Source organism: Narcine bancroftii, chromosome 5 (assembly GCF_036971445.1).
Source record: "Narcine bancroftii isolate sNarBan1 chromosome 5, sNarBan1.hap1, whole genome shotgun sequence".
Classification (NCBI taxonomy): Eukaryota; Metazoa; Chordata; class Chondrichthyes; order Torpediniformes; family Narcinidae; genus Narcine; species Narcine bancroftii.
The window spans coordinates 4,205,799-4,225,593 of NC_091473.1; the positions used below are offsets into that span (position 1 = coordinate 4,205,799).

Genomic DNA, 19,795 nt, shown 5'->3' on the forward strand with positions numbered 1-19,795 from the left:
ACTTCCCTCACTTCATTTTGTACAAATGCCCTCTGGTGTTTGTTGATCCTCCCCCGGGAAACCGGTGTTGGCTGTCCACCTGATCTATCCTTCTCATGATCTCATTAGTCTCCTCTCATCCTTCTTTGCTCAGTTCTCTCTCCAGGTCTCCTGCCGCTGCCCCTTTGGCAGATGAAGTTTACACAGATCAAATAAGATGGTGGATTTTAAGAGAATAAATTGAAGAGAAACGTAGTTACTGCAGGATGCCTTGGAGCATTGATATGTGGAAAAACCTGCAGTGAAGTCCATAGCTCTTGAAAGAAGGCAGTGCAACTAATCAGGGTGGTGAAGAGGCAGATTGTGTACTTATATCAGTCAGGGATTTGAATATAAAGCCGGCAAATCATGTGGCAGGTTTATAAAACTTTACTTTTGGAGTATTTCTTGCAGTTCTGGTGCACCATTGCAGGAAGGATGTGGAGGACTGGAATGGATGCAGAATAGTCTTACGAGGATGTTGACTGGATTGGACTATAAAGAGAAGTTGGGCAAACTTGGATTGTTTTATCTGGAGCATCAGAGGTTGAAGGAGGTGGGAGGGGGAGACCTGATTGAGGTTTATAAAAGTTTCAGATGCATTCATCAAGTAGATGGTCAACATCTGTTCCCCAGGGTGGAACTGTAGAACACCACAGGTTTTATTTTAGATGAGAGGGGGGGAAATTTAAAGGAGATTTGTGAGGCAAGAATTTTTCTTTTGCACTGAGTGGTAGATACCTGGAACGCACTGACAGGGGAGATGGTGGAAGCAGGTATGGTTGTAATGTTTGAGAGGACTTTAGACTGACATATGAACAGCCAATGGGAAAAGTGGGATTTCGACCTTGTGTGGGCAGATGCTTACGTCGGCATGGTGATCAGCCTTGCCACTGTGGGTTGAAGGGCCTGCTGCTGTGTAGCGTACCCAGCACCATCTGTGACCCCAGGATGATCAAGCTCCAAATCCCACTCCAGAGGAGGTTGTCATCAGGCAGTGGGGTGGGTAGGGGCTGTTTCCCCCACCTCCTCCAGCTGCTGCCTCTGTACATTCACCAAGCGGGTTCCAGCCACTCCTCTCTCTCTCTCTCTCTCTCTCTCTTTGTTTGTTGAAAGCCAACTCTGAACTTGATTAAATGCACATGTTGTGCAGACACTCTGTTGAAGCCAGTTTCTTTGGGGGCTGGGTGTGTGTCTTGCTGAAGTTTAACCCTATGCGGTGCAGTGGCTTCAGGCTTTCTCCGAGCTTGGACCCGTGCACCGTAACCTTGAAAAATACATTCAGCCCCCAACAACAGAATATGAGCTTGTAGAGATCTGCTTTAAAATGCACCTTTCTTTGTCAGAGAGACATCCAACATGAAAACGGGCCCCTCGCCCATCAGCTATTCCTGTTCCCTTCATCTCCTTCCAGATTCCACCATCCATCCCCACACTAAGGGATAAATTAAATTTTAAATGTAGGCAAACAACACGGTAACAGGCTATTTCAGCCCACGAGTTTCTGCTGCCCAATTTTTACCCAAATAAAAATATCGATTTTTTTAAAAAGTCCAAATTAAAGATGGGGATGTCCTCTTTTTTTCTCTATTCAATAGAATGAGATTCTCTATGAATTTTAGCACGTTTCGACGCGCTGTTTCCTTTTAAATGGCATCGCTCTATAACTTTTTTTTAATCGGGACATTTAAAATGGGGGCCAAACTTGTTGTTTCACGTTTTGTAGCGAATTATATTCAAATGGGTAGTGAATAGTGGGTGGGAACCGGAGCCCTCCCCTCCCCCGGGGAAAACCCACGGAGACATGGGGAGAATGTACAAACTCGCTACAGACGGCGTGGGATTCAATCCCTGGTCCCAATCGCTGGCGGTGTAACAGCGTTGCGTTAACCATTAAGATGACTGTGATGGATGTGAGAGAAAGCCCATGCAGTGGCAGAGAGGACGTGCAAACTCCACGATGTATCAACAATAATCATAAAAGACTGAACTTGTGAAACTATCAGGCTTTTATTAACTACAGACTGGAACAGCCGTCAACCTCATTGACAGAGTGGAATGGGGAGCTTGCAAGGAACTATGGGCAGGATCAGTCTTGGGAGGCATGTCCAGCCAATCATGGCATAACAGTGGTCTACCACACTCCACACAGGCTGAACCAGACGTCAGTGTTGAACCCAGGTCACTGCAGCAGGGAGGCAGCGGTTCTTCTGCCCTCACCACATCATCGCCCTGGAATTCTAACGTAACCGGCACATTTCCCAAGGATGACCTTTCATTGAGAGAGGCGGGGCATTCCCACGGACTCTGTGAGGCACTGCCTCAGGAAGCAGCCAGCAGCATAAAGGGTCCCCATCACCCTGGACATATCCGCTTCTCGTTACCTTCAGGCAGAAGCTACAGAAGCCCAAAAGCCAGGACATCTTGGGACAAGAACAGTTTTTATTTTCCCCCAACAGTTATCAGCCTCTTGAGCCTCCCTGTACAACCCTAACCATAAACGACTCCAGGGCCACCAAACAATTTGTCTACACCAGATTTCCCAAGCAGGGGTGCGAGATAGCATTCCAGGGGATGCGAGATAACATTTCAGTTTTTTTTGTTTATATTAAGGGTACTGTTCTATATATTCAAGATAAAAATATCGATTTTTGGTTTTTTTTTAAAGTCCAAATTAAAGATGGGGATGTCCTCTTTTTTTCTCTATTCAATAGAATGAGATTGTCTATGAATTTTAGCGCGTTTTGACGCGCTATTTCCTTTTAAATGGCATCGCCCTATAACTTTTTTTTAATCGGGACATTTAAAATGGGGGCCAAACTTGTTGTTTTGTGTTTTGTAGCGAATTATATTCGATTTTTATTTCTTATTATTTATTTGTGTTATGTAAATTATTAATTAACCCTTCATTATGTCAAAGAAAAGGAAATGGAAGGATGATGATGTGCAGTTTGGTTTCACTTGCACCAGAACAACTGAGGATCTGCAAAAACCCCAGTGCATGCTTTGTGACGCTGTCTTTTCAAACGCAAATTTGAAGCCATCTAAGCTGCAGGAACACTTCAACAACCGGCGTGGGGGAGCAGATGTTGCAGGCCATGATGTTGCATCGTTGAAAGCTAAAAGGGCCCGCTTTGATTCTCAAGCAACCCTTCCAAAATTAGGTTTTATATCTGCTGACAAACCACTGCTGATGGCTTCATACCACGTGGCGTATAAAGTAGCCAAATCCAAGAAGCCCCATATAATTGCAGAAGAGGTAATAAAACCGTGTGCATTAGAAATGGCAACAATTGTTCTGGGAAAGAAGCCTCAAACAAGCTTAAATTAGTGCCGTTATCAAATAATGTTATTCAGAGCCGAATTGGTGATTTGAGTTTGGACATTTTGGACCAAGTTATCACAGATATCAGGGCTAGTCCCTTAAAAATCTCTCTCCAGTTGGACGAAACAACTTGATGTTGCAAATTGCAGTCAACTCATTGCATTAGTGAGGTATGTCCATGATGGTGTCATAATGGAAGATTTCCTGTTCTGTGACGATCTAAAAACAACCACAAAAGGAAAAGATGTCTTCCAGTGTGTGAAGGACTTCTGTGCGAAATATGACTTAGATATCCAAATTATTGGTTCTGCTAGGAAATAAATCAGGATTTTTTTGTACTGATGAAACAAGAGATTCCGCACTTGCAAGGAACCCACTGTTTTCTTCATCGATATGCTTTGGCATCAAAAACATTGCCTCCAAAGTTGAAAAAGGTCTTTGACACTTCTGTGAAGACCATCAACTGGATTAGGGGTCGTGCTCTGGACCACCGCCACTTCAAGTCACTTTGTGAAGATTTTGGAAGTGAGCATTCAGTTTTGGTTTTCCACACGGAAGTCCGCTGGCTGTCATGTGGGAGAGCTTTAACGCACTTCTTCGAACTGCGAGAAGAAGTCAAAGCTTTTCTGAAGGAACGTGATTATGATCTGCCCGGAGAAATGGAATCACAAGAATTCAACCAAATGCTAGCCTATTTGAGTGATATTTTCACTCGTATGAATGACCTGAGTGTATCTATTCAACGGAAAAAACATAAACATATTGAAATGCTGCGAAAGTTAAATGCTTTCAAAGAAAAGTTACATCTTTGGTGTCGACGAGTTAAAAAGGGGAATATTTCAAATTTTCCATCACTCGAAGAAATGGTTGATGACGATGAGTCCCTAATTCCAAGAGTGTGTGAAGAAATTATGAACCATTTGGAAATACTATCAAAGTCAATTGATGGATATTTTGGAGGAGAAGAACTGGACACTTCTGAAGAATGGATTATAAATCCATACTCCTTCAATTTGGATAATATGTTGGATGATGAAGAGCTGAAGGAAGATTTTATTGAACTGTGCACAAATCGTGTTCTTGAAATGGAGTTTGAAAGCAAAACTTTGGAACAATATTGGTGTTCGGCAATGGACATGTTTCCAAGACTTTGTGAAAAAGCATTAACTGTGCTTATCCCATTCGCGACGACATACTGATGCGAGTCTGGATTTAGTGCCCTTTTGTCAATCAAGACAAAATCTAGAAATCGCTTGGGTGCCCAGGCAGACGCGCGGATTGGTATCAGCATCAAAGTGCCACGTTTTGAAAAACTCTTCAGCAATAAACAGGAACAAAAGAGTCATTAAATTTAAATTGGCTTATGAACATCTGAACATTAGTTCTTTAATTTTTTTAAAGAAATTTCATGCATGGGTGAAAATTGAATTTTTTGGTAGGGTTTGTGCAACTTTTAATTTGTTGCAATATTTTTTCTTTTCCATATGTTTCATTTTTGTTTATATATTATTAAAAATTGATTATACAAATTTGTTTTGGTCACCTTCACCTTTATTCTTAAATAAATTATTACTTTAAGGGGTGCGAGAACATATTAAAATTTTTTAGGGGTGCGGGGCATAAAAAGGGTTGGGAACCACTGGTCTACACCATTGAACTGATACATTTTCTTGCATGAACCGTGAATATCTATTTATTTATCCTTTTATACTTATCTCTTTTTTGTTTCATGGCATATTCTGATCATTTAATTTCTGCATTGTTGTTGGTATACCTTACATATCAGAATTTATGTCATATGTCATGAAATTCATTGTTTTGTGACAGGGTCACAGTGCAAATATTGCTATAAATTACATTTCAAAAATAAATAGTTCAAGAAAATAGGATAAAGCGAGGTTTGTGGTTCATTGTCCATTCAGGAATCTGATGGCAGCAGGGTAGAAGCTGTCCTTCTGCTGCTCAGTGAGCATCTTCAGGCTCCTATATCTTTTCCTTGATGGTAGCAGAGTGAAGAGGGCATGGCCTGGGTGGCAGGGATCCTTGATGATACAGGCTGCTTTTTTAAGACATCGCTTCATGTAGATGCTCTTGATGGAGTGATGCCTATGATGTCGCTGGCCGAGTTAACAACTCTCTGGAGTATTTTCCTGTGCATTGGCACCTCTATACTAAATCTCCTCAAACTCCTGAACGAAGTATAGCCACTGGCGAGCCTTCTTGATTGCATTGACTTGGAGACTCCAGGACAAAGCCTCGGAGACTTTGGCACCCAGAAATTTGAAGTTCTTGACCATCTCCACTGCTGAGCCCTCGAGGAGGACTGGGTCATATTCCCCTGTCTTCCTCCTGAAGTCCACAATCTTCTTTGCTTTGCTAGTGTTGAGTGCAAGGTTGTTGGTGTGACACCATTCAACTAGCTAACCTATCTCCCTCCTGTACACTTCTTCATGCTGTCTGTGAGGTGCCATCTGCTGGTGACCGTGGTGTCATTTGAGGAGTTACAGAGAGATCGGTTAGAACGAAGCAAAAGCAGCAGTATTTCTGTAACGTAACACAAAATGCTGGAGGAACTCAGCAGGTCAGGCAGCATCCATAGTGGACAACAGTCAATGTTTCAGGCGGAAATCTTAATGTGAGTTTGATTCAGTTACCTGACAACAGCAAAGGATCTATACTTGAATCTGGGCTCACGATAACAAACTTGGGGATTGGGTCAGTTCAGATTTTACGAATTCAAATTTGAGGAGGAATAAAGAAATGAACAGGTAAATTTTAATAGTTTATTCATTAGCAAATTCAGGGTGCTTCACTTATCAAAATAAACAGTTTAAAAAAAAATAAGGACAACAGAACAAACGTAAACAATTTTTTTCACTACAATAAAAGCATGTAATACTTGAAATTGTTTTAAAATGAAAAATGTATTTTAAAAAATACAAAAGCCCACTGAACTTAAGAAGTTTGAGGGTCCACGTTCTTGGGTGGTCTGGATTTCTGGCTTCCAGATTTTTGGACTTTTACTGTACTCCATTTATATAATGCTTTAACAAGCTTTAGTATTCCGAGGCACTTCACCAGAGCGATTGTGGGTGTCACATGGCTCCATGCCACAATACAAGGTGTGATGGCTGGTAGGTTTTACAGAGCTCCTTAATGGAGGAGAGGGGAATTCCTGAGACTGGAGGAAATGTAGGGTCATGTTTTATGTGGCAAGTTTCCAGAAGCAGTGGTTTGATTATGACCGGGTACAGGTATGCCCTGCTATCTTAAAGTACAGGTAGTCCCTGACTTATGACCTATGCGACTTACAACCATCCACACAGACAACTGAATTAAAAAAATATATATATATTAAAAATATATAAAATTTATGCTGATTATGTGGTATTTCATTAACTATAACAGGGATACAGGGCATGTAAAAACCAAAATATGCGTACTCATCTTGTCAGTTGGCATTCTGGTGTCCCGGGGCTGGGCGTGGCCATCTTGATTCCTGTGCAAATGCGCGAGTCTTTGGTAGGCGCATGCGTGGTGGGTTCACGTATTGGAGTTCAGTTGGCACATGCGCAAGAGTTAAGGACGCGATTTCAATATCGTCAATGTGCTTAACTCTCGCGCATGCGCTAACTGAACTCTGATATGTGAACCCACTGAAGGCTTACACGTACGCCAACCCAAGACTCGCACATGCGCACAGGAATCAAGATGGCCATGCCCAGGCCCAGGACACCGACTAACAAGGTAAGCATGGACCCGAATGTGGAAAGATTTGCCAAGGTTGATCAACAAGTTCAAGAAGCTTTAAGTTGTTATCATCAAATCTACAATGAAAAGAAAAAGTTTAATTAAAAAGTTTGCTGTAAGACTTTGGTACTCCACGGGCATGGGCAAAATTCCAACGTATCCATTCTGAGATAAGACCAATTCTTCAGTCCCATTGCACTTGTAAGTTGGGGACCACCTGTAGAGCATTCCTATGAAATCTTTCATACGCCGAAATGGCATAAACCGAAGAAGCAATGTACCATTAATTTATAAGGGAAAACATTTTGTGTTCCCAGACCCAAAAAAATAACCTACCAAATAACACATCAAATCTAATGTATTAAATTGCGTAATGTATAAAACCTCATTTTTCTCTCTGCATGTCTATTTTGTTCACCATGATCAAAACGCTTAATTACGCTGAGCTCACTTAGGCTTTTCTGATATCTTAGGACACATCTTGCTAACAAATGCACAAAATAAAACACAGATGCTCACAGACACAGTTAAAACCTATGACAGCTTGATGCTGAGTGTCGCTCCTGAGGAAGGAACTTGACGACACAATTCTCGCTGCTCGGGGTGTGCACTGCAAAACAAACACTGAACGCTATTTTTGCTTTTCGCCTTTTTCTGTAAAAGCAAATGTAGGTCTTTTGTAAAACCAAAGTAGCGTAAAGCGAACTTTTGAAAAGTGGGGGATACCCATAATGGTTTTTTAAGGAGGGGTAAATCAGAGCATGAAGACGTGTAAATCAAACATTATGTTGAGCCGTCTCCACCATTCAATAAGATTTTCATCTCAGCTTCACCTTGCTGTCTGTTTACCCCAAGCTCCAACAGCACAAAAGGTGCCTCCATATCCATAGTAAATATATTCCGTGACGAGGACCAGCACTACTGTTAGGCCATCTAGGTGCTGCCTAGAGCGCAGATCTCAGTGGGACACTATTGAAAAGAGCAAATTATGCCCCACAGTTCAGGTAGGCCGAGAGGAGGGTTCGGTGTTCAAGGTAGCTTGTGTGCCAAAATATTTTCTTTCGTATTTGAGAAAGAAAATCAAAGATTAATTATTCTTGCAATTTAAAATAAATTTAGCAGTTTCAAGTTTTGTGCTTTTTGTGTTTTTTTTTTCTACAAAACATCTCCCTTTGAAAATCAAAGTTGGCATTCTTTGGGGGGGCGGGGGGGTTTCAAGTAGTTGGCCTTGCCTAGGGCACAAAAGCCCTGTCCATGACGGCCCTGTCCGTGACTCGGCCTCCACAGCTCTCTGTGGAACAGAATTCTGAAGTGTCACAGCCTCTGCGGAGGAATCCTTCCTCATCTTAATTCTGAGCAGCTGATCCTGAGAAGGTGTCCCCTGCTTCTGGACTTTCCCAAGAGGGGACACATCTCGCCTGTCTAATCCCCGCAGCACCACACTTCAAGAAGATCACCCTCATTCTCCTAGAGTGTTTAAGAGGACAGGAGCTTGGAGCCCAGCGGCTGAACAAGCAAGAAATGATTTTAGGACACAAGGTGTGCAGATGGAAGAGGCACTGAGTGATTAGGAAGGGCTGTTGGTAGTTAGCCATGCCACGGAGGGTTTGGGAAACAAGGGTTTTACCTGGTGTAGGGCAATCATCTGCCTTTGATGTTCTGCATCTGTGATGTCATAAAAAATGAGACCCATTGAGCATGTTCCGCCATTCAGATCATGGCTGATCTAGCTCTGAACTTGACCGCCTGTTCCCCAGAACAGCTTAGTTCCCCTGTTTATCAAAAATGGATCTATCTATGTCTTAAATACATTTAATGAAGAAGCTCCTACTGTATCTTTAGCCAGAGAATTCCACAGGTTCATTCCTCTCTGGGAGAGGTAGTTTGTGGTAAATCTACTTCATCTTGAGGTTTACATCTCTTTGTTCTGGTCTCACTTGCCAGTGGGGAAAAAAACCTTCCTGCCTCTATCTTATCTATTCCTTTCATAACTTTATACGTTTCTACAAGATTCCCATCCAGTGAGTATTGTGCCAGGCTACCCAATCTCCTCGTAAACTAACTCCTCCAGAATCAACTCCTCTTCACTACCTCCAAAGTCAGTATATCCTTGTTTCAATGAAGAGACCAGAATCTTGGTAAGGAGATCAGAAGGCCAGTAACACAGAGCTGACTACTTTGGTCGTTCAAATGATCCAAGGTAAGTGCATAATGGATTCAAGTCACAGGAAAGTGCCGATAGTTTCCAGCAAAGACCCCAGTTGATTTACCAGCATATCTGCGAGTGTTAGTAACTGCTGGCTTGTAGCGTGAGTCATTCTGTTGGTTCCATTGTTGAAATCCACCAGGATAACCCAGAATTCTGTTTCTTCTTAAACCCTGGACAGAAAATGAAGTCTGAGATAGCTGCAGCAGTGGTAAAGAAGATGAATCCCTCCATGAATATTGTTGCTCACCAGAACCGTGTGGGAGAAGAAACTGAGAACATCTATGACGAGGATTTCTTCAAGACTCTGACTGGCTTGGCGAACGCGTTGGACAACGTGGAGACTCGTAAGTGATAGTATTCACCAGTTCCGAGCTGCCTGCTTGGTCTTTGAGTCATTGAGCTCATCTCAGACAGACTGGCTTTTATTGAGCAATCACATGGTGTCCTAAAGACTTCTGGTGTGTGGTGTCTTGGGAAATTCAGGAGCAGGTTTGAGTCTAGCAAACTCTTCTTCATGACCAGATTATCTCTTTTCAGCAAGAATAAATTAGAACATCATAATATGCATATCACATACCGATAGGATAACAAACGAAGAAACTCTACAAAGAACGAAAACAAAACGTACATTACTTAAAACAATCAGAAAACAGTGATCAAAATTCTTTGGGTACATCATGTGAAGAGATACCTTAAGACATTTAGTTGCAACTGTAAAGCTAAAAGAAGCAGAGGACGACAGAGAATGAAAATGAGAAATGGATCAACGTCATGGTTAGGAACAGGGGAGGCCACAACTACGATTTGGAGGGTCAGAGACCGTGATGGATGGAGAGACATGATTGCCCACGCCGACTGGCAAGGCTCCTGAAATGAATAGGAGGGGCAGAAGATAGCGTGTCCTGTCGCGGCACCTCCTCCATTCAATAAGATTGCGACTGATCTAAGCTTGGTCTCAGCACCACTTTCCTCCAAAACCCTCAATTCCCCAGACCAGAGAAACGTGTCTAATTCCACTTTAAATACATATAGTGACTCAACCTCCATAACTCTGAAGCAGTGGATTGCAAAGATTCACAACCCTCTGAGAAGGATCTATTCCTCCTCTTAATGTGGGTGGGGTACTTTGGTTGGCATGGACAAGTAGGGTCTGTTTCCAGGTTGTATGACTCAAGTCTTGAGCAGTTGAAAAGTTGTGCCCCAGTTCCAGAATTTCCCACGAGGGGAAAGCATCTCCAATGGCCAATGAGAGGACGTGCATCTCAAGTCAAAGATGGCGTTCACACAATAAACATCACAGAGTACCTCAAACAGTGGCCTTTAAAAAAAAATTCAACCCCAATAGGTGCTGAAAATGTTTGCAGAGTTTAAATCAGATGTATGTCTCCTCTCAGTAAAGGAAAGATTGTTTAAGATCACTCAGGTTACCTTGAAACACATGTTGAAACTATGCTCAGTGTCGACCATGTTTTATCCTTCAATGCCATGCCATCACCTTAGAAGATGAGACCTAAAATGGTAAATAACCTCAACAGCAAAACAGTTAGCTTCTCGTACTTGTTAACAGTTGGCACTTAGTAAGTTGTTGAATATACTGCTGGGCCTCGACTGCTGTGCGTTCATTGGGACAGAGCCAGTTCCTCCCCCAAATTCAATGCAAGTTTCAAAGAGTTTGTTAAGGTTCCTGAAAAGCAGAATCTCCACAGCCTTCTTCGGCTGACTGTACAATTGAGAAAGGAGGCCATGTGAATCTTTCTGCTGAGATTGGTTGGGGAGGAAGCAGGGCCAAATTAAGGCCAACTAAGGCCCTGAGCACAGCCCAACAACAGTTCCACCTCAACCCTTCCTTTGTCTAACTGACAAGACATTAAGACTCAATAAGTCTTGAATGTGAAATAATAGATTAAGAATTCAGTTTCCTTCCAGGCCAGACCCCACAGCTATATTTTTTTTTGTGTGTGTGTGTGTGGCCTTTTTGTGGGGCCCCAGTTCAGTTGTACCATGGTAAATCCGACCCTGGAAAAAATCTCTGTCTTGCTCCCTTCCATTGGTGCCCTAGGCCCACGCTTATTCTGCTTAATGGTTAATCCAGGCCTCAGAAGAAGGACCACTAAGTGTGTAATCTCCAGATTACTTCCTGTGCCACGCAATAGTGAGGGCTAAAATAGAGTCAGGTGGAGACTGAGTGTGTGGCTGAAGGGGTGGAGTAAAAGACATGGTTTCAAGTTCTTGGACCACTGGGACCATTTCTGGGGGAGCTGGGACCTATACTGTAAGGATGGGTTACATCTAAATCCCAAATGAGGTACCAGTCTCCTGGCAGGGGCATTTGCTAGGGCTTTAAACTAGTAAGGTTGGGGACAAGGGTTCATGTCCGGGAGGAGAGTCTTTGGGCAAAGAAAAAAGGCTTTTTCACACAATCTGGAGGTGGAACAGCAGCAGGTAATAAATAGTGGCCATAGACACAATTGTAGAGAGGGTGAGAGGCAGAAGTTAAAGGTGGAATATCTCTGAGATGCATTTATTTCAATGCAAGGAGTGTGGTAAAACAAGGTGTATGAACTAATGGTGTGGATTGACACGTGATAGCAATTTGTGAAACATGGTTGAAGAAAGGTTGTGACTGGCAGCTGAATATTCCAGGATTTCGCTGCTTTAGATGTGACAGAATTGGCGAGGTACGGGGGGGAGGTGTGGCGTTGCTTGTCAGGGAAGATATTACAGCGGTGCTGAGGCAAGATAGATTGAAGGACTCATTGCGCAAGGCTCTGTGGGTTGAACTAAAAGATAAGAAAGGTGAGGCTACAAATATAGGGGGATATTATAGGCTGCCAAAAGAGGATAGGGAATTGGAAGAGCAAATGTGGAAGGAAATAACTGAGATGTGTAATAGAAACAGGGTTGTGATAGTTGGGGATTCAATTTTGCTAACATTGATTGGGAAACACAATCAGTGAGAGGGCAGGATGGCTTAGTCTTTGTACAATGTGTACAGGATTGCTTTTTACAGCAGTATGTTGAAGTGCCTACCAGAGGGGAGGCAGTGTTAGATCTATTGTTAGGGAATGGAATAGGGCAGGTGACGGAAGTAATGCGTTGGTGAGAACTTTGTATCCAGTAATCATGGGTCCATTTGCTTCAACTTAAATATGGAAAGGGATAGGTCAGGTCTGAGGTTGAAGGTCTTTGAGTGGAGGAAGGCCAGATTTGAAGAAATGAGAAGGGATTTGCAGAAAATTGTATGGGCTGATCTTTTTTCTGGAAAGGATGTAGAGGAGATTTGAAGGGTATTTAAAGAAGAGATATTGAGAGTACAGGATCTTTACATGCCAGTCAGATCGAAAGGCAAGGCCAAAACCCTAAGGGAACCATGGTTTTCTGGAAAAATAAGGAAGTTGGTTCGGGATAAGAGGGGGGGCATTTACTAAATTTAAGAAGCAAAAAATGGATAAAATGTATGATTATTACATAGATTGCAGAAAAAACATGAAGAAGGAAATTAGAAAGGCAAAAAGAAGGTATGAGGTGTCAATAGCTAATAATCCAAAGAATTTTTACAGATATGTGAATAGTAAAAGGAGGGTTAAGGACAGAATAGGACCACTGGAAAATGAGAGCAGTGAACTGTGTGAAGAACCGTATCAGATGGGAGAGATATTAAACAATTTTTTCTCATCTGTGTTCACGAAGGAAAAGGACATTGGACTATGTGAGATAAGAGAGGCAAATGTCTTAGTTATGGAAAAGATGAGGATTAGTAAAGAGAGGGTTTTGGAGCTTCTAGGGTCAGTAAAAGTGGATAAGTCTCCTGGTCCTGATGGGATTTTCCCCAGGACATTAAGGGAGGTCAGGGAGCAAATAGCGGAGGCACTGTCAGTGATTTTTCAACAATCACTGGAGGAGGGTGTGGTGCCGTGGGATTGGAGGGTTGCTAATGTAGTTCCATTGTTTAAAAAAGGCACGAGGTGTCGGCCAAGTAATTATAGGCCTGTAAACGTGACTTCGGTGGTAGGGAAAGTTATGGAGGGTATTCTTAGAGATGGTCCGTATGAATATCTAGATAAGCAGGCATTGATCAGGAGCACCCAGCATGGGTTTGTGAAGTGAAATCATGTTTGACGAACCTTGTTGAGTTTTTCGAAGAAGTGACAAGAAAGGTGGATGAAGGTAGGGCAGTTGATGTAGTCTATCTGGATTTTAGCAAAGCTTTTAATAAGGTTCCACATGAAAGGTTAGTAAGGAAGGTTCAGTCACTAGGGATTAATAGAGAAATAGTAAGATGGGTCCAGAGGTGGCTGGAGGAGAGACAGCAGAGGGTCATGGTGGACAATTGTCTGTCAGGATGAAAGCCTGTGATGAGCGGAGTACCTCGAAGGTCAGTGCTAGGTCCCCTGTTGTTCATAATATATATTAATGATTTGGATGATGGGGTGGTTAAATGGGTAAGTAAATACGCAGATGATACAAAAATAGGGGAAGTGGTGGATAGCAAGGAAGGTTTTCAGGGATTACAGAGGGATTTGGTTTGTCTGGAGAGTTGGGCTGAAAGATGGCAGATGGAATTTAATGTAGAGAAGTGTGAGGTGCTTCATTTCGGTAAAAATAATTGAAATAGGATATATGTAGTAAAGGGGAGGACATTGGGGAGTGCACAAGTACAAAGAGATCTTGGAGTTATGGTACAGGGTTCCTTGAAGGTGGATTTTCATGTTGACAGAGTGGTTAAGAGGGCATTTGGTATGCTGGCCTTCATAAATCGTAGCATAGAGTATAGGAGCTGGAAAGTGATGTTGCAACTGTTTAAGGCGTTGGTGAGGCCAAGTTTGGAGTATTGTGTTCAGTTCTGGTCTCCAAATTATAGGAAGAATATAGATAAGGTGGAAAGGGTGCAGAGAAGATTTACAAGGATGTTGCCTGGCTTAAAATACAGAGAAAGATTGAAGAGGTTAGGACTTTAGTCCTTGGAACGTAGTTGGTTGAGTGGGGATTTGATAGAGGTGTTTAAAATTATGAAGGGAATAGATAAACTAGATGCAAGTAGACTCTTCACCTTGAAAGCAGAGGAGGTTGAAACAAGAGGACACAAGTTAAGGGTAAGGGGGCAAAATTTTAGGAGAAACATTAGAGGGTGCTTCTTCACTCAGAGAGTGGTAGCCGAATGGAATAATCTTCCGGAGGAAATAGTTGAGGCAGAGTCAATAATTTCATTTAAGAGGAGACTGGATATATACATGGATAAGAGGGGGTTAGAGGGTTATGGGCGGAGCATAGGCGGGGGGAGCTCGCGGAGTTGTTTGAGTAAACTGGCATGGACTTGTAGGGCCGAGATGGCCTGTTTCCATGCCATAAACTGTTATATGGAAGGAGGAGAAAGGGCTGAGACTGGTGGAGGAGGCTGGAAACAAGGATGAACCTTCTCCGATGCACAAGCAAGCAGGAGGAACTCAGCAGATCATGCAGCTTCAGGTCTGCCTTTCGACGGGAATAGGGGTAGGTGCCTGAATATAAAGGTGGGGTGAGGGAGAAGGAGGTGAGAGGAAGGGGCATGGGCCTGAGGACATTCTAACAAGTAAAAGGATGCAAGTGGGAGGATAGAAGAGAAAGATGAAAAGTGACAAGGGGGAAGTTGGCAAAGAAGAGTCGCTCCGTGATAGGAAAAGGAAGGGAATGAGACAGAGGGGTAGGGAAAGGGAGAATCAGGGGCAAGGGGTTCATGGAAATTGGAGGTCGCTATTGATGCCATCTGCTTGGAAACTGCCCACTCGGAATACAAGGTGTTCAGGCCTGAAAACGTTGATTGCCTTTTACTGCAGAGTTTCTCCAGCATGTTTATGTATTGCACTCAACCCCAGCATCAGCAGACTCTCCTATTTAAACCCTCTCCAAAATGATCAAATGGCCAGGTCAATAAAGTGTTCCAATACCTCTCCACTGACTGGGGATTACAAGTGGTGGCTGGGACGAGTGGGAGGATTAGAGGGAAACGGTCTTGTTACCTCCCCTTAAAATTGATTGAACAGTGATACTGCAGTACATCCAGATGTGCTCCAGTCTATGTCCCTCGCCTGCTTTTTTTCATAATAATCGACTGTATGGGAGGGAATTTAAGTTCAAGATTCAGTGATTCACACCACTGGCACCACCTGGCTCAGGCTAGCTCCACTTGGGGGAGAGAGACGGAGGACTGGCACTGGAGGAGAATGGGTCTGGTGAGAGAAGAAATAAAGTTAGGAGAAGAGGTGGGATCAGGACTTGGGTGGTTGGGGGGGGGGAAGAGGGAGTGAGCAGCCAATGTGAGTCAGGGTAGAGGAGGAAGTGGGGGGTGGTCTGAACCTGAGTGGCAAAGACCTGCTCTTGTTTGTTGAGGAGAGGAGTAGAAGCTAGAGAGTGGGTTGGAGAAAATGAGCCAGGGAGGCCTTTGCCCCCAGTGGGCTTCAGGAATGGAAAGCAAGAAGGGCATTTGATCGAGCACTTTTGGGTTCCAATCCAGTCATCCACCAGGTATGTTAGATCGTTGGGTCCCCTGAAATACTTGAGGTGAGAGGATTTGCAGAGGAAGAGAGGGAGGAAAACCTTCTCCGAGCCAAAGACATCAGAGGCAGAGCTCAAGGAGTTGTTGATTGATGGCATAAGAGGAAAGGCAAAGCAAAGCAATCAGAAGTTTAAAAGAGAAAGGTAGATGAGCTGAGCGAGGACAGTGGTACAGAAGATTATGTTGATTTTTGTCACACCTGGCACAGTGAGAAAGCTTCTTCATGGGCATCCTCACAGGTCAGCTGGAACCTACTTAGTCATATAAAATGGAAAACCAAGAACACAATTACTAAGTGCACAGTTAGAATGAAACCAAAGAGCAATTAGTACTAGTACACAAAGGTGTTGCAGGGTGTACCTGCCGACTTTCACCAGCTCTTTTATGCACAACACCGGTTCGCCTGTATCTGCAGACAAGATGTTCACATCAGAATCTTGAGCATTTCACGAATTTTGTTGTTTTGCTGCAGCATTATAGTGCAAATACGGGTGGAGTACCCTGTAACCAAAAAAGCTTGGGACCAGAAGTTGTTAGGTTTTTGGGACAATGGAACTAAACAGCAAAAAAAACCTGTATCAGTGGTTAACGTTAACAACAATAACAAACAATGGCAGGCTTTATCAGCACCGACGTGACACCACAAGTGGAAAATTCACGTGGAGTAATGTTCAATACTTGCCAAAGAAAAACTTGTCTCTGCTTACAAAAGATTACCTCCTCCCCACTTCCATCGCCGCTGGTCCCCGACACCTCCCCACCACTTCCGATCCCAACACCCCCCCCCCCCCCCCCCACCGCCGCTGCCAGTCCCCATCTATGGTCCCCGCTCCCGCCCAGGAGCCCGAGGTGACTTCTAAGTTGCGGACGGCACCACATCCGATGTTGAGAATGGAGTCTCTGACTCCGGCTGTAGCTGAGGCTGAAAACTTGGACCCAGCTCCATTTGGTAACTTCCTGGCCAGAAGCAAAGATTTTGTTTTGTACCACAGATCTCTGTTGTTACCAAACTGGCACCAACAGAGCATCAGAGTCCCATGTGGGCAACTGAGGTGGTGATTTTTTTTTAAACTTGTCACATCATGTTGGTGCTTAAAAAAAAATGTTTTCTGTATCTTTTCAGCTTTTGGAACTTCAAATAAGGGATTCTCGACGTGTATTGTAATAAATTAACATTTAAAAATAAATAATTTGGTGAAAAAGACAGTGATGCAACAAATCAGAATGCTGTCCACGGTACTCCTGCAAGAGACTTTGGTATCAATTGGTACCATAAGCATTCTTGTGAAGTTCATTCAAGAGCCTGATAGCTGTGGCAAGAAACTGTCTTTAAGACTGATATACTCTGCTCACAGTTCGGCAGGCAGCAACCTCCTTTGAAGAAGACCGCAGAGCCCACCTCACTGACAAAAGACAAAGGAGGAAAAACCCAACACCCAACCCCAACCAACCAATTTTCCCTTGCAACCGCTGCAACCATGTCTGCCTGTCCCGCATCAGACTTGTCAGCTGACGTGGACATTACCCCTCCATAAATCTTCGTCCGCGAAGCCAAGCCAAAGAACTCTGCTGGAAGATCTCAGTGGGTCAATCAGTATCACTGGGGGAGAAAAGGGAGTGGTTGCCGTTTCGAGCCAAAGCCCTTTAAATGTCAACCATTCTTTTCCTCCCGCGGATTCTGTTCGAGTTTCCCCTGCAGAACGTTTAGTTCCAATTCAGTATCTGCAGTCTTGCGTATGCCTTTGAGCCTGTTGGTGCATGGTTTGACACTTTTAATCTTTCTCCTTGATGGGCAGAGGATGCTTCCGGGGTGGGATGGCTCCTTCACCATGCTGGCTGTCTGTACGACACAGCAGGAGATGTAATTGGACTCCATGTTGTCAGGTGATGTGGTTAGTGTTGCAGATTATGTCACACGGTCTGTTTAGCGGTGGCACAGTTAGCGTAACAGGGCCAGCGATCGGGACTGGGGTTTGAATCCTGAGCTGTCTATAAGGAGTTTGTACGTTCTCCCTGTGTCTGCGTCGGTTTCTCCTGGGGGCCCTGGTTTCTTCCCACCCTTCAAAAAAATGTACCAGCTCCATTGGGTGGGACGAGCTCATGGGCCAAAAGAGCCTGTTACTCTGCTGTGTGCCTACATATTTTTTTTAAATCCCTTTTGGCTGGTTTAAACCTCTTTATTGGATGATTCCTCCCTTTAATATTAAAAGTCGCAAAATTTAATTTACTCGTTTTATCTTAAAAAATAACTCTTAACAACCAACCCACTAACACACTAAAGCTCCGGTTAAAAACTGTTTTAAAAAAACCCCTTAAATCCCTCTTAAAAAAAACCCTCTTAAAAAAAAAAAGAAGAAAAAATAAAAAAAACAACCACACAAGTGGTACCCCCCCCTCTACTGATCAGGTGTGGCAGATGACTTCAAAAGTTACAGTGCCATCCACCCTCCCCAGCTGATATTCATGTATCTCAACATTTCACTTAAAGATCAATCCCAATTCAGTTTACCACCCCTACAACTCCACCAGGTTTGCTCCTGAGCATCAACCGTAGCAACAGATGGATCCTCCTATGCCTTCCGATTCATATGTTGATTCCGACCATTCTTCTTGCTATTCCCATTACGTTTCAGAGAACCATTTAGCAAAAGATAAAGCATCAGCTTCATCTCATAAAACTCAGCCTGATAATCACCGTAAAGCACCTTCAACACAAAGGGATATCTGAAAGCAAACTGATAACCCTTCTTCCATAACTCAGCTTTTGCCGGATTGAATTCCTTCCGACGACGTATCACATCTTGTCTCAAATCTGGATAAAAAAGAACCCCACGGCCCTGAATCATCGTAGGGCTTTGATTCTGTCGAGCTTTCTGAATTGCCAGTCGCAAAATTAACTCACAATCTTGATATCTTAAACAACGAATAAGAGCTGCCCATGGGGATTGATGAGGAAAAGGTTTTCTTCATAACGCTCTATGTGCTCTATCCAATTCCAATCCCTCAGGAAAAGCATCTTTTCCCAGCACCTCTGGTATCCAATTCCGAAAAAACTTCACCGGATCCGTTCCTTCAAAATCTTCTGGCAAACCCACTATTTTAATATTATTACATCGACTTTGATTTTCTAATAAGTCAATCTTCTGCATAAACTCACACTTCTGAACCTTCCAATCTGTTAAACAGTGTTCCAAATAACCTATTCATTCAGTATATCGGCCAACAGTGTCAGTACAATCGCGAAATGCTTGTTTAATATCCTTAAATTCTCCCTGGATCACATCTACTTCTCTTAAACATTTAACCACGTCTTGCTTAATCGATGCCACTTCGCCTCTTAATTCAATAATTTGGTTTACTTTCTTGAAAACCTTGAGTAACTTAAACTGCCATATTATCCATAAGTCGCCTAAACTCCTCTGAAACAGAAAGTGTAGTACCTTCTTTCACCTGTACTGTTTTAAAAGTCTGTAAAGTTGGAGATTTACTTCTAGGTATTTTTGTAAGTTTTGAAACATTTGAGGCCTACCTTTAATAAGTCTGGCAGCTTGCAGTATCAGGATCAGTTCCTCCTCACAATAGTCCTCCATCCCCTGTTCTTCTTCTTCCACCATTGGTGAAATAGGTGCCAGTATATGCTTGGACGCCACTGCTGCCCGACTCCGGGTCAACATCCCTTCCCACACGGGCCCCACATATTCGGGTCGTTGGGAAAGGACCGACTCTGTCATCGGGGTCCGTTCCGACGCGACACGCATGTACGAATCCTCGCGCATGCTCAATCCGGTCTGGGCCCCGCGTTCGAGGCCCAACATTGCCACTGTTGGGCTCAGCACGTCGGAGCCCTCGATCAGATGCCAGGCCCCCACTTGCAGAGGCCTCCACGACCCCAGGGGCGTGCTCTGGATTGAGGGTGCACCTCTCCTCGGATGAATGGGCGACAGTAGCGCCATCTTGTGTT

General features: G+C 43.5%; 1 protein-coding gene across 4 annotated transcripts in view; it reads left to right on the forward strand.

The window, feature by feature from the left end:
• Positions 1-19,795, forward strand: part of uba1 (ubiquitin-like modifier activating enzyme 1) — a 381,394-nt gene that overhangs the window by 84,771 nt on the left and 276,828 nt on the right. For all 4 annotated transcript variants that reach the window (XM_069936574.1, XM_069936577.1, XM_069936576.1 and 1 more), the window contains one exon: positions 9,481-9,646. In XM_069936574.1, the coding sequence (XP_069792675.1) occupies positions 9,481-9,646 (166 nt within the window). The remainder of the gene's footprint in view (positions 1-9,480; positions 9,647-19,795) is intronic.